This window comes from Neophocaena asiaeorientalis, unplaced genomic scaffold (assembly GCF_003031525.2).
Source record: "Neophocaena asiaeorientalis asiaeorientalis breed wild unplaced genomic scaffold, Neophocaena_asiaeorientalis_V1.1 scaffold35, whole genome shotgun sequence".
NCBI lineage: Eukaryota > Metazoa > Chordata > Mammalia > Artiodactyla > Phocoenidae > Neophocaena > Neophocaena asiaeorientalis.
In genome coordinates this window covers 2,361,701-2,377,648 of record NW_020172984.1, presented here as the reverse complement: position 1 = coordinate 2,377,648, position 15,948 = coordinate 2,361,701, and the positions used below count along the sequence as shown (strand labels likewise).

General features: G+C 40.6%; 1 protein-coding gene and 1 pseudogene across 1 annotated transcript in view; one reads left to right on the top strand and one right to left on the bottom strand.

Moving 5' to 3' along the window:
* The first annotated feature begins 454 nt into the window (after positions 1-454).
* Positions 455-1,437, top strand: LOC112397833 (oral cancer-overexpressed protein 1 pseudogene; annotated as a pseudogene).
* Positions 1,438-11,931: 10,494 nt separating this feature from the next.
* SLC25A24 (solute carrier family 25 member 24) overlaps positions 11,932-15,948 on the bottom strand; it is a 46,401-nt gene continuing 42,384 nt past the window's right edge. Inside the window, exons 9-10 of the mRNA XM_024742111.1 lie at positions 13,317-13,467; positions 11,932-12,056 (exon numbers count right to left, since the gene is read on the bottom strand). Of these exons, the coding sequence (XP_024597879.1) occupies positions 11,932-12,056; positions 13,317-13,467 (276 nt within the window). The remainder of the gene's footprint in view (positions 12,057-13,316; positions 13,468-15,948) is intronic.

Below are 15,948 nucleotides of genomic sequence, written 5' to 3'. Positions count from 1 at the left end.
CTCCAATAAAGATGTAAAAAAAAAATAAAGTTAAGGGATCTGGACCTAGAGCCCAGGCCAGGCCGCCCATATACATTTGTGCTCTCTTCTTTTGGTTTCTTTTGTCACATTATTCCAGCTTGCTTTATGTTTTAAATGATTGTTTTTCAGGTACACATACAGGCATCTATTTGAAGGCATCAGTTCCACCCCTTCCCACCTCCAGTCCTGGTCCAGGTAGAGGTAACTCCCCGTACGTCTGTCAGCTGTTTCTTTGAATAAAATGCTTCTGCTGTTATTTTCAGATCTGTGGGGGGCAGACTGCCTAAGTTTGGGTTCCCTCAGAAGTAGACCATGAGACAAGGATTCAAGGGCAGGATGGGGAAGTAAGATGAGGTGGGGAAGGCAGCCAGGAAGGGGTACATCACCAAACCAGCTACCACTGTGGGCACCTGGAGCCAGACCCCAGGGCAAAATGGAGCCAGTGGACAACGGAGCCCAGGATCACTGGTTTAGGGCTGCTCCTGTCAGCAAAGTGAGTTCTGGCAGGCAAAACCCTGGAGCAAAGAAGTGCAGAAGCTGGCAACTGGACACAGAGCCGCTGTGTGCTGCCACGGGCAGGACCAGGTGTCTGGGCAGGGCACTGGTTGCACCCACTACAGCCATCGTACCTCGATGAGCAAGTCCCTAGCACACACCCTACTTCCCCTTCCCATCCTCCCAATACCACCATTTTTTAATCCTTCTTTGGAAATCCTTGTAACTTTCAGTATATACTAACAGCTTTCTTTTTTGTTCCATCCACAATAGGCAGCATCTCATCCTCTAAGATGAAGACTTGCAGACACCACCCCACCAACCAGCCTCCCATCTCTCACCTTCTGATTATATTTTCTTTCTCAGTTGCATTGTTCTATAGCTATACTAAGATCTGGGAGTTCAGCCTATAGTTTAATTTTAAAAGTGCATTTAAGCGTCCGTGCCCAAGCCTCGCGGGTCTGCGGCCGCAGCGCGAGGTGCTGGAGCTCGAGGGGCGGGGTTTGGGGTCGGGCTAGCTGCCGGCCCAGGAGTCAGGACATGTTCGACGCCATCGTGTTCACAGGGAAGGGTATCAGGAAGGCTATGAAGAAGGAATTAGTTTGGGTATGATTGAAGTAAGACAGTATGGCACATTACATGGAGCTAAAATCGGATCTGAGATCGGGTGCTACCAAGGTTTGGCATTTGCTCGGAGACGTCTCCTGCATGGTTCCGCCACTGAGAAAGACAGCAAAAAGATGAATGTCTTAGAATCGTTGATTGGAATGATTCAGAAATTCCCTTATGCTGACCCTACTTAATGATAAACTTCACGAAGACTTAGACAGAATTAGACGGAAATTTAAGCAGCTTTGTTCATTACTAAACGTTCAGCCCGACTTTAAAATTAGTGCAGAATGTTCCAGACTTTCATATTGAGGATGACAGATGCACAAAGACGAAACATCAAGGAACAGATGTTCATATGTTAAGTGTTTAAAAATGTGATTAAAGGCAAAACAATGATGGGGGATTCATTGTTTTTCAGGGAGGGTTCCAGCTTGGCCTGTGAACAGGCTTCCTTCCCCCGAGGTCTGCCGGGTCGCCTCGGTGCCCCCCATGGGGCCCCTCCACACAAGCCCGTCCTTTGTTGGGCCCTGTCTGCTCTGCTGTGTGAACATGGCCCTGGCAGAGCCCTCGCAGGGCTGCTCTTCTCTGGCCCAGAGACCAGGCCGCTGGCTCACGGGTTCTCATCACCTGGCAGGCCTGGCTGGATCTAGACTCCGGTTGGCTCTGGATAGGATAAACCTCCCCTTTACCCCCTGGGCTTTGGTCAGTGCTCAGAGGGACAGTTTTTTAAAAAATGAGAGCCACAGGGTTGACACGAAGCAGGTTAATGGGAAGGAGTGATGGGTTCTGTGACATTTATTGACCCTTGAGATGTGCCAGTGCTGTGACCTGCTTCTCATGTTTTATTTAGTCCCGTCAGGAACCCATGAGGTGGGCGTTATTCCCGTCTTATAGATGAGGAAACTGAGGCCCAAGAGACTGCCTGATCCAAGGGCACTGGGCGGCAGAGTTGGGACTCCAGCCCTGTCTCCTGGTGCCCGCTCTGGAACACACAGTCACACCCACAGGCTTGGGGTTCCTGCTTGCAGGTCCCTGCTATGCCCCGTGGAGTCCTGGGGCATTGTCCCCTGTGGCCATGGACGTGGGCATCTGGCTGAGAGGAGAGGCCAGCCCTGTCCCCAGGGAGCCAGGACGTGCTCTTCCTGTGTCCCCAGGTGGGTGGGGCTCTGCAGCATCAAAAATGGTCAAGAGGAGGAGACTCTAAGGCCACCCTTCTATGTGCAGAAACTTAGGAGCCTTACTGCAGCCTTCCTTTTAGTGTGAGTTCTTCTGTCTTCTGCCGGACTTAAAAGGCATCATCTGTACATACCGTACGGCCTCAGATGCCCCTTTGTCACAGACACCAGCAGCACTTATCTCTGGCTAGTGGGATGGAGGGGCTTTTGCTGTCATTTTCCTGGGTGGATTTTTGTGCTCCCTAAACTATCTGTTTGGATAATGTATTATTTTTATAATTGGAGAAAAAATAAACAGCATATTTTAAAGCAAAAAATAAGTGCATTTATGTGACTACACAGTATTTTTCACTGCAGAGCTGGTGTTTACTATAATTACATTTCTTTTGTATTCAGTCTTTTCCATTTTTCCTGAAGTTTCTTTTAATGTTCTTGCACTTTTTGCCTTTGTTTCATAATGACATTTTTCCTTAACCTCTTCTACCCATCAGGGATCAGGTGTTCTGCTGAACCCCTTTTCTCTGTGGAGTTTCTTTGCAGTGCCCTCCATGGTGCTGCTCCAGTCTGGACTCCTTCTCTCTGCACCTATTGTCAGCCTCAGACTTCCTGACACTGCTTTCCCTGGTTGGATCCACTGTTGCCTATATCCCGTTCTCCTTTTTTTCTTGGTATATTTACTCCCTAGTTTTACTTGATAGATCCTAAGAAATAATGTGCGGGAAGTAAACTTCCTTTCACTTTCAGTTTAGTAAACAGTTGCATTGCGTTTGACTTTAGATTATCACTTTTCTACTTTCTAGGGATACAGCTGCAAAATCTGATGCATTTTGATTCTTATTCCTTTGCAGATGGTCTGTGTTTCCTCCTCCATTTTTGGAAGCTTTTAAGATCTTTTCTCTTTACCCTTGGTGTTCTGAACTTTGCAATGGTGGGTCTAGATGTGTGTGCTGCCAGAGGTGCTTCCGAAGGCAGAGGCACAGGGAGAAATACCCTGGCTTCCCTCTTCCTCTGCCCTCCAGTCTCTTGCCAGTGCCCCCACTGGCCAGCTCCCCCTGGGAGCAGCAGACCTGAGAGCCTGGGAAACATTACCTGGAGGAGTCACATCTAGGAATACAGAGCAGGGTAGGGGAAGGGCAAGGGCAAGGGATAAATCTGAAGGCAGACAAGCCCAGGACCAGGGCAATTAAGACGACAAAATGTCACATAGAATACAATCTCACTTTGCTTTTTATGGTTTTAAAGGTTATAAAAGTAAAACATACTAGTTGTACAAATTCAAACAATATGTAGGTCTCCATTAAAAAGTGAAAGTCCTCATGCACAGCCCACCCATGATACTCCCTGCCCCAGAGAATAACACTGTGGGTTTCAGTAGAGATCCTATCTGTGCATTTACAAGCTTTATAGACACAGGCACATGTGATATGTACATAACACATTCTCACTGTTTCTTTTACATCCCCTTTGCTCAATTCTGTCAGGCTGATTAAGTTCTCATGTTTCCTTTGTCTTCTTTAAGTAGATTAGAAATTATACAGCTATTTTACAGTTTTGACTCAAACAGTTCAATGAAATATTCTATATAAAAATATATATGTATATATAAAATATGATGTGTCTCCATTACTCAGCCTAAGATGTAACAGTATTGCTGAAGTATCCAGAAAGCCCCCTAAATTATAACCCCCTCCCACCCAACAACAACCACTAATCTGAATGTTGCTTTTCTTAAAACTATATTTTAAACTATATGTTATTTTTAAATACTATACTGGTAACTAATTGTGGTGGGTTTTTTAAACTTATATGAAAGGTGACGTATCATAAGCATTCTTATACAACTTGCAATTTTTACTCAATATTACGACTTTTTGTTAGATTCAAACATATTGCTATGAAACTACAAAATATTATCAAGAAAAAATTTTTAAATTCATAAATGGAGAGAGATACCTTCTCTTCTGACATCTTAAGAAAGATGTCATTTCTCCCCAAATTAATCTATAGATTCAATGTAATCCCAATCAAATTTCCAGCAGGCTTCACTGTAGACATTGACAAGCTGATTCCAAAATTCATATGGAAATGCAAAGGATCTAGAATAGCCAAAACAACTTTGAAAAAGAAGAACAAGTTTGGATAATTTACAGTACTTGATTTCAAGACTTATGAAGCCACGGTAATGAAGACAGTGTGGCATTAAAATACACAAATAGATCAACAGAACAGAATAGGGTCCAACAATTGACCCACATATATATGGACAACTTTTCAACAAAGGTACAAAGGTGGTTCAGTAGAGAAAGAATAGTCCTTTCAACAAATGGTACCAGAACAATTGAATACTCATATGCAAAATCTAGAACTTCAATCCATACCTTGCACCATACACAGAAATTAATTCCAAACAGATGATAGACCTAAATTTAAGGCCTTTAAACTACAAAATTTCTAGAAGAAAACACAGGAGAAAATGTTCTTAAAATTTTAAGAAAATCTTAAAAGCTAAGAAATTTTTCTTAGATATAATACTATGATTCAAAAAGAACAAACTGATAAATTGGACTACATCAAAATTAAAAACTGCTCTTCAAAGACATAGCTAAGAGAGTGGAGAGACAGTCACCAGCTTGGGATATACCTGAAAAAGGACTTTCATACATAATATATAGAGAGAACTCTCACTACTCCAAAATAAGGCAAACAACCCCCCAGAAAGGTCAAAATATCTGAAAAGACACTTAACCATGATGAAACTTATAATTTGATAAGCCTTGACCTATATATACACTCATAAACACAGTTTTTACCAAAACTGGTGGCAAAAAAAAAAAGCACATATCTTGAGGGAAATGTACATTAAAACCACAATAAGATACATAACTCCTATTAGAGTGGCTAAAATTGAGAAATATCCACAAAGGCAAGGATGTGGAACAAGTGGGACAATCATGCCACTCCTAGGTATTTACCCAAGAGAAATTAAAAACATATGCCCATATACAGCTTGTACATAAATGTTCATAGCGGCTTATCTGTAATAGCCAAAACTGGAAACAACGCTAATGCTTATCAATAGGTCAGTGTCCATAAGCAAATAGGAGAATATCCCTATAATGGAACACTACTCAGCAATAAAAAGGAATGGACTATTGACACATATAACAACACAAAGGAACCAGTATGCGGAGTCAAAGAAGCCAGACATTTATATGAAATCCTATAAAATGGAAGCTAATCTATAGTGATAACAAGGAAGCAGATAAGTGATTTCCTGTGCCACAGGAAACTTTTAGGGGTGATGGTATGTTCATCATCTTGATTGTGTTTATGGGTAAATAGATACGTCAACACATCAAATTATACACTTTAAATATGAGTAGTTTATCGAATGTCAATTATACATCAAGAAGGCTATGTAAAAATATGACTTTCAAAGACTCAACTTATATCTAAGATCTGCTTGAGAAGTTACAATGTCTCCGTACTAAAAATTAGTTTACTTTGGTTCTTCCAAACAATTTTATTAAATTTGTAACTTCCTCCTTAATCTGTATTACTTTGTACATATTATATATGCAATTGGTATGAGGTACATACTTATTGGCTCACTTTGGAAATCCTGGAGGTTCCATAAAAATACCTGGCTTTGTTCTAAGAAATATGCACTGCAATAGATGACTCCTCCCATAGCAGGGAAAAGCCTGGACAGTTCATTCTAACATTAAATTGGCAATTATGTACATGTGCCCATTTAATTTACCCAACCAAGGCTGTCAGTATCCTCATGAGGGCCACAATCAACAAGGATACAGAGACCATCCCCCACCCCAGTTAAAGTCACCATTCTATTGCCTGGCAAAAAGTGATGCCCCTCAGAAGGAGCATATACCATTTGGGTTACACTTTATGAGTGTAAACTTTGTATAAACTTTGAACCTAAAAGGCTGAAGTAAACTTGGCCTTACCTCACATTGTAGATCATCTTAATTTGAATCATCTGAAACTGAACAATCGTATCTGGTCCTAAGTGAAAAGCTAATGCAAGATAGGCTATAGTGGGCTTCCCTGGTGGCGCAGTGGTTGAGAGTCCACCTGCCGATGCAGGGGACACGGATTCGTGCCCTGGTCCAGGAAGATCCCACATGCCGCGGAGCGGCTGGGCCCGTGAGCCATGGCCGCTGAACCTGCGCATCCGGAGCCTGTGCTCCGCAACGGGAGGAGCCACAACAGTGAGAGGCCCGCGTACCGGAAAAAAAAAAAAAAAAAAGATAGGCTGTAGTGTTAAAATTAAAAAATTAAATCAATAACTAGGTACTAACAGTTTATACTTTGGGAATGGTGGTCTTTGGGCTGCTGTGGGTAAAGCTCCCATGACCAGCACCCTCGAAGCCTTGGTCTGTGGGCCAGGTGTCACTATTTTACTGGTCCTGTGCTATCACCACCACAGGTAAAAATCAGCCTTCCCATTTCACTTTGCATTGATTGGATGATGGAACAAATACAAGGATCTTCTTAAAGAGTTTTGTAACGCCTCTGTTCCCAGTCAGTAAGACAAAGGGTAAATTATGGCAAGAAATCCTTGGAAAATACTGTTCCTTTGGGCTGAGGCTCCTAGCCATTTGCTATATGACTATCCAACCACCTGGGAAAGGAAGAGCTTGATTGTACGAGTGTTCCCAAAGGCTGTGCTGTTTGTTTTTAAAGAGAGAATTTATACAAGCTCAACAAGGGAAGGCATGAAGTGGGCTGCAAAACTCATCAGTCAATTCCCCCTCTCTCTCTCAGAAATTAGGCATGCTTGATACTTGGAAAGTCCATATTAGTGACTAGAGAACCATATTTATGGCCCATGGTGCCCCAAATGGGCAAATCTATAGTTGAATAACATCATGAGCAATTATCATGGTGATAAATAAGGCTGTCGGTTCACTTCTCACCTTGAGGGCATGTCCACAGCGCTGTACTGAACCTTCTTCTCCAGGTCCTTCTTCCTACCCCTCCTGACCAAGGGGAACTCCACTGCTGGGAATTCTGAAAAGGGGAGGGAAATACCTCACCAGGAGTCACCATCTGCTTATAAGTTAATAGTACCATAAAAAAATAGAAAGAACTTCGCTGAATAACATCATCTTGGCCAATGTATGGCTCTTGATGTTCTCAATCTTTGTGCTCATTGCCTTATAAGAAAAATAAGTGAATTATTAAGGCCTGGCAAAGAGAGGAGCATCTCTCATAATCTGGTCAGAATTCCCTAAAACAATAGCCATACATTTTTACTAAAGAAAACAAACATATGAAATAGCAAAATTTTCAAACTACAGCAAAATTCTTCAGTTGTTTACTGACTTTTTCCTCTCCTTGATATAGCTTTATTACCTTATGAAAGATTTTCTCATTTTTCTCCAGAAGGGACATCTTTATAAAGAGTAAAGAGGGAAGGGAACAAAATCAGAGGAAGGGAACAAATCACAAACGGACAGACTTAAAAACTTCTCCTCACCTTTAGTCTGCCTGAAGATTCTTTTACTGTAAAAGTCTCAAGCACCCGAGTCATTATTACCTGTCAGTCTACACTTGCACCTTATCACCCATGTCTTCTGAGGGCTTACACTCATATTCCCTAAATCATCCAAAAACAAAACAGATTTAGAAACAGTTCTAACTCCGAAGAATCTTATCATCCTTTTCCACATTACAATTAATTTTACCCTCTTCTTTCCATCTCCTCTCCTTCCCATCTCCTTCCATCTCCTTGAAAAGTGTCAGCTCTCAATTACCCTGTTGACTTTTCACTCAGGACACTATTTACTGAACCCTCTGGCTGTGAGGCTACATTGCCACGTAGCAGTAACGTTCCGGGGATTTAGAGATTCAGTAGGCTGAACGATGTGTCGTTTCACGTGAGCAGAGCCCACCACTCTGCAGCGCAATAATGCTCATTCCTGAGACGCAGAGTACAAGGGGCAGGCGGTGTTTTGAGAGCCTACAGCAAGATAACTGAGTGAAAGACTAATTTGTATTTATTCCCCTTACATGTTCGCTTTCATCTCATTTCAGACAAGGAGGCAGGGCTTTAATATCTCCTTCCCTCAGTGATTTTTAAAAGTGGAAGACAGAAGTCACTTTCAATCAGAGGCTCTTCTGTCTTTTCCAAGCATCTAAATTACCTGCAGAGAGGATGCCAGGAGTCCCAGGGGATGAGCAGATGGGTGCCTTTAAGAGCAAAAAGGAAAAGGGACAAACCCAGGGCCTGGAAAGGAGACATAGGTTGGTGGATCCCAAGATATGGAGAGATTCACATTCAACTCCTAACCCTTGCAGGATGGAAAGGCCAGACCCCAGGTACAGATGCCCCATGTCTTACCAACTACCCCCATGCCAAGCACAGCACAGCCATGGGGTCCAAGGGACCATACAGGCTGCAACAAAGGGCCCCTTAGCAGCAACTGGTCATGGTAGACCATGACCAGTGTCCATAGGGGCCAGGATCCCAGGACACTTGCACAACACTGAGTGGTACAGGAGTTTCCAGCTGGATTTAAGCTAATTTAAAGAAAATTCAGAAATGTCACATGTTTTGCACATCCCAGTTGGCACACTAAGATTCATGTGGAGACCTCACCTGGGGGTTGAGTGATGCATATCTGCGGCTGACATTGATTACAGGTTCTGGAATTTAAGCTAATTCATCCTGAACCCATGGTCGTGATTGTATTGTAGAATGGTGTGTAAAAAGATGAGTGTAAACTCTTGGAAAACACACCTGATTAGCAAATACCAAGGATCTGCGATAAGGTTCGGTTTGAAAGAGTAATTCATAATGCTTTAAAATCCCTGGCCCTCTTTTAAAAGTAACAAAATACAAATCACTTCTTCAGTTACTATTATCTTGGTGGAAGTAAATTCAAAGCAAGACAATATCAACTAACAAAAAATAAATAAAAGGATTGTTTTCAATATTGTACAATTTGTATAAATTATAAACAAATAAATTCTGGGCAGTTACAAGGTGGTCAGAGAAGGAAGTGGGCACAATGACAGCTTTGTTGGTTTAAGATTCAAGTTCTCTAATTCTTAGGAAAATGTCTAGAAAGATTTTAAGCTCTCTAAGTTAATTTGTCTTTTTAAAAATTAAAATCCTTCCCAGAGAAGGAAAGGCAAATAGTAGCCTATACACATGCCATTATGTTGGGACAGCAGTTTCAGGGAAAACCATTGTGTGTGTGATGGACACGACAGTTACAGAAACTGCAAGGTTTTCCAGTGATGTTTCCAATAATGAGACTCCCACCCCCAGAGGAGAGACATCTGAATCTTGGTTAGGAAACATTACCAAGGAACTGTGGCTATTGCAGTACCGGAAGTGCTCAGCAGACAGGCCTCCCTCCAGCCCTCTGTGGCTTCATCGCCTACTACCTTCCGTTTTGCTCATCCCACTCAAGGCACACTGACCTCCCCGATGTTCCCTCCTCCCACGGCCTTTACCTGCATTCCCTCTGCCTGGAATGCCCTTCCCAGACACCAGTGTGGCCTATTCCCGTGCTCCCTTCAGCCCTTTATTCAAACAGCACCTTCTCAGCAAGGTCTTCTCTGCCTAAAATTGCCACCTCGGCCCCAGCATTGCCTTCTACACTTAATCACCATCTGGCCTATTACATATTTTACTTACTTCGTTTGTTGTCTTGTCTCCACTAGATAATCTCCATTAGGAAAAGTATGGAGTCCTGTTCAAGGCTGTGTCCTCAGCCCCTAAAAGTATCTGACACACAGTAGGTGTTTAATAAATTCTCACTGAAAGAACTAATGAGCAAGTGAATGTTTACAGAATAAATGCCAAGTGGCCCAGGCTTGGGGCACTTCTGCTTTCACAACAAACAACGCTGCAGTGGCTATGGACGAGCATCTGAGTATAAGCTTGTGGAGCCCAATTTGCAAACAAACAGAACAAGCAAAAAACAAAAACAAAAAAACCAGATGGCTGTGAACAGGTGTCTTCAATTGCACTGTGGTCAGAGGGCTGCAGCAGGTCCAGGTCCAGGCCGAGGCAGCTTGGACCTTAGCACAGCTCTGTCCTACATGGAAGCAGAAGGGCAGATGGAATTTTGCAGGGCATGCTCTCCCGGAGAGTGATTTGATGAGCTCAGTCTGCTCTGTGTTTCTCCCAAGCAGGGAATGTGGCAAAGGAGGAAAAGGAGGGTTATTGGTTGCTCCACTTCACACATATCATTACTCGTTTGGTGCTCTTCTCAAAACAAAGAAATTCCATGAGAACAAAAGAGCTGGGAAAATTCTTATTTGGGCATAGGGAACCTATGCCATACTTTTATACATGTGACCTGATGTAAAGCTCAAAAAAAAATAGTATAAAATGCAATGCCTGTTCACGTGAAGCTTACGCCCTGGATGGGGATACAAGACAAATGTGTAAGAAACAAATTGGCGACATTTTTCTAATAAAGGGTCCCTGAGAGCCAAGGAGGGCAAATACGTTTTTCCTGGAGGCCGGGTAGCATTCAAGTTGGAAAGCAGAATTTCTTTGCAGTTTTATGTTTTATTTTTTTAAATCAAATTTTATAATCTTTATAGGTATAAAATCTGCATTATAAAATTGTTTTAATTACTTACCAGTAAACTTACTTAGCTTTTGTTTCCCACAACTTCAAGACAAACTGGTACTCCACCAAGATGTGCCAAGGAGCCCTGTGACTTTGGACTCTCTTTGGCACTATGAGCCCCGGGGGTATCACCCTAAATGGTAAATGTGGAATTTGGACATCACGAAAAACATCATCTTATACCAAAATATATGACAGAGGTAATAACTGTTATGGCTGTTCAGAAAAGGCCAAAATATTTGGAAAGACTACAGTGAGTCTTATTCAGTAATACTATACAGACTATTCAAACTGCTGCCAAAGATATAAACTGCAAGACACAGCCATTTTTTTGCCTTAGTTACACTATTTTTTTTAAATGAGAAAACAAGACATTTCAAAAACATTTTAATATAAACAGAAAGTAAATATGCAGTAATGCCAGAAATAAACTATCTTCAACTCCAGGCTCTTTTCAAAAGATACAAGATACACAGATAAATCACATTCATTCCTTACAAATGTTAAAAAGCAAACAATTTAAATTCATAATGAACAATGAATATTTTTCAGTAGCTGAAATTTTACTCATTCCATAATTTTACAAGTGAAAAAAGAGCTAATCATGTTCCTTAATATTGTCATTTATGTATTATTCAAAAGTACAAACACCCTGAAGATAGAGTCCCATTCTTATCATATGTATTATAAAAACACTGAGACATTTATCAGGTATAATTAATATAATGAAAACTATATGTTAGGATACGTTTCACAAACACAAGTCCAACATTTCTCTCTGGTTCGGAAAATATGAGAGGTAGTTTCAAATAAAGTAAATGTCTATTATGTCACTACATTTCCATTAAAATGTTGGCAATTTATAACAAATTACTAGAAATAAAACTTGAGTTTAAGAACTCAATTGAATATGGGGATATATGTATAGCTGATTAACTTTGTTATAAAACAGAAACTAACACACCATTGTAAAGCCAGTATACTCCAATAAAGATATTAAAAAAAAAGAACTAAGTAGGAAGCACCTTCATAAAGTTTGGGGTGATGCCTCTGTAAAGTCCTGGTATTCCTTCTTTAGAAATTATTCGTCGAAAGAGCCCAACCATGTTCAGCTGTGCAGCTCCTTCTACCATGGCTAGAAAATTAAAAAAGAAACCAGGCTAATTTAATATTCATGCATGTTTTATTATGACTATGCAATTATGATTCAGAATGATTTTCTAGAACGAACAGAATAAAAGGATAAAATTTATTCCAAGGGGCCCAAGAAATAATTCTCCCTGTATGGCACCTAACAGTGAATGCCCTGATTATAACAAATATGAGTGATTACTCTGTGTTAGATATTGAGTTAATTACTTTATATACCAATCCTCTAAGGTAAGTGTTATTATACCCATTTAATAAGTAAGAAATTGGAGGTTTAGAAAGATAGAGAAACTTGTCTCAACACACTTAGCTAGCCAAGTGGGAGAGCTGAAAGCTGATGGTCTTTCTCTTCTGTAAATGGAATGAAAACTGCACAGCACTGAAAGAATCAGTAGCAACATATGTAAAGCAGTTGGCATCTGTCAAATTCTCAGTAAATGGTGGCTGGAGTTGTTTGTTATTATGGGACCTACAACTTCTGAACTGTGATTCCTCCCCACTGTGACACTGTCTCCTCGACTTTGATTACACAGCGCCCTCCTGGCTCTCCTGCCATCTGATTCAGTATTCTCTTTCCTTATGATTTGCTGGCTTTTATTGCTATGCAAAAGTAGTATTCATTCTGTGCCTTTCTTTCACTTTCTGCTTTATCCCTGGCCAATCTCACCCACTACCATTTCTTTAAACAGTACTCCCTGAGCATCGAGACGCCTCTATCCCCAATCTCTCTTCCGAGTACCAACCTCCCTCCCCCAACCAAGCAGTCAATCATTAATTAACCAGTACTTCCAATATAGATGATCTGTAAATACAAATGTAAAGAGTGGACTGCATGGCAAATGCAAGTTTTACTTTTTGGAACTTTGTGGAGTTTGGGAGTCTTTTTCCTGAATATTTTCGATCGACAGTTGGTTGAATCCATGGATGCAGAGCCCACGAATATGAAGGGCCAACTGTACTCTTAAAACATGCACTCTCAACGGGAGCATGAAAATCTTACTCTGTGCATAAACCACAGATATACATACAATATATGCACAGAGTATCCGTGGTATTAAAATTTCATGAAGAGGAACTGATTTGCAAAAGAATTTCTAAAAAGCTTCCTTAAGGAGGCCATAATGCAAAAAAGGTTGAGAAATCCTCTCTTAAAACCACACTCTGCTGTCTCAGTGGAACCTGAAGTTCCGAAAGCACGTTACTGATGCACTACTTTATCAGTGTCATCCTTCTATCCAAAACTCACCTTGAGCCTGCATGCGTGTTCTCACCAAAGCCAAGGGGTAGCTGGCCAGCTGACCACAGGTGCTGGATAAGGCACCACATCCCAGCAGCACCACGACTCCAGGGTTTACAGAGTCTTTGGCAAAATTATCTAGCCAATGGGACTTCAAGAGCTGTCAGAGAAACAGAAAAGAAGAAAAATAATGAACAACTAACTTTACAACTGCTTTCACTCAATATGATTGTTCTCACAGCTACTCTCATCCTTATGAGACAGGACACGTGTCTGCAAGATTGGGCAGTACAGCCACTGTAGGAAGCAGCAGCTCTGTAGAGGCGGGGAAGCCACAGGGGATTCAAAACATGAGAGGTGTGACTGGGTGCTCATCTTCTTCTAACTAAATGTGAAGATCAACAGCACACCAGACTAGGATCTAAACATTTCCTACGGTGCTTATCAATGAAAATAATATAATACCACAAACTGCATCTAATTTTGTACTTTACACATATGTTATTTCATTCAGTCCTTCTACAAAAGCTCTGAGGTGGAGCTATTCTTCTGATTTTAGAAATGAGGAAAATTAGTCTCAGTGGGGTTTTCTAAACAAGGGTGCTGAATCAAGTATATGGATCCTCAGGCTATGCTTCTTCCCTATTATCCTAGGTCTTTGTATTTCCATTAGAAGGCAATTAATTGAGAGAAATGTATAATCTACTTTTTAAATAAAAAATATCTGTATTAAAATATATGCTAATATGTGGGGGAAATTATATGCTAGTTTAAATATTTTAAGATAACATGTAACTGCATACTTGGACCTTACAATTATATAACAGGAATACCTCTATAAATTTGAAAACAAAGATTATATTTAAGTGTCTTATTTAAGGTCCATTTAGTACTGTAATATGACAAGAAAAAGTCAATAAGCCTAAAGACAACCATGTCTGAACTACAAACATGAGAAAAGAGAAGTGATTCACTAGAAACTAAGCAACTATTTACACTATTAACACCAGAATGGGGGGGGGAGGTAGGAAAATGCACTTTTAAAACAATTAATTTAAAATCCTATAAAATATACATGATCTTGTAAGTCCTCTCTGTGTGTCCCATAATCATTTTCTTCTACATCCTAGGATCCATTATCATTCCTTGCCTCTCAGATCTCACTATATTTTTTTTACTTATTTATTTTATTTATTTTTGTCTCCCCCTCTTTATTGGCTTTGTACCCCTCAATTTATGGATATTCTCAAAATTCTATCACCTTATGAAGGTTCTCTGGCAACATCAAGGTCATAACAGTGGGGTCCTGATCCAATAGGATTAGTGTCTTTATAAGAAGAAATACCAGAGAATTCATTCACTCAACTCTCTCTCCCTCTCCCTCTGGGAACATAGCAAGAAGGCAGCTGTCTGCAAGCCAGTAAGAGAGCCTCACCTCAAACCAAATCAGCCAGAACCCGGATCTTGGACTTCTAGCCTCCAGAACTGTGAAAAAGTAAATTTCTTTGGTTTAACCCTCCCAGTCTCTGGTATTTTGTTATGGTAGCCCAAACATACTAATACACTACCCAAAGCAAACTGCAAATTCATTGTAATCCCTATTCAAATTTCAATGACATTGTTTGAAGAAATAGAAAAAAAATTCAAATAGAATCTTAAGGGACCTCACCTAACCAAAATAACCTTGAAAAAGAACAAAGTTGGAGACCTCACACTTCCTGATTTCAATGTATATTACAAAGCAACAGCAATCAAGATAATGTGGTGCTGGCATAAAGACAGATACACAGAATAATGGAACAAAATAGAGAGCTCAAAAATAAATTCCTGAATACATGGGCACATGATCTTCAACAGAGGTGACAAGACCCCACATTGGGCAAAGGATAGTCTCTTCAACAAATGGTGCTGGGGGGACTTCCCTGGCAGTCCAGTGGTTAAGACTCCGTGCTTCCACTGCAGGGGGCACGGGTTCGATCCCTGGTCAGGGAACTAAGATCCCACATGCTGTGCAGTGGGGCCAAAAATTAATAAACAAAAAGGGTGCTGGGAAAACTGGATACCCACAGGCAAAAGAATGAAGTTGGATCCTTATCTTACAACATATACAAAAAACTAACTCAAAATAAATCCAGGGCTGAAACATAAGACCTAATACTCTAAAATTCCTAGGAGAAAACACAGGATAAAAGCTTTAGGACCTTGGCTTTGGCAACAATTTCTTGGATATGATCCCAAAAGCACAGGCAAAAATAGACAAATGGATTTCTTCACCTTAAAAACTTCTGTGAAGCAAAGAAAACAACCAACAGAGTGAAAAGGTAACCTACGGAATGGGAGAATATATTTGTAAACCATATATCTGATAAGGATTTAATATCCAAAATATATAAATAACTCCTACAATTAAACAACAATAAAAAATAACCTAATTAAAAAATGGGCAAAGGACTTGAATAGACATTTCTCCAAAGAAGATAAATAAATGGACAACAAGCATATGAAAAGATGCTCAACATCACTTATCAGAGAAATGCAAGTCAAAAGCACAATGAGATATTGTCTCACACCTGTTAGGATGGGCACTATCAAAAAACAAAACCCAGAAACTAACAAATATTAACAAGGATGAATGAAAACG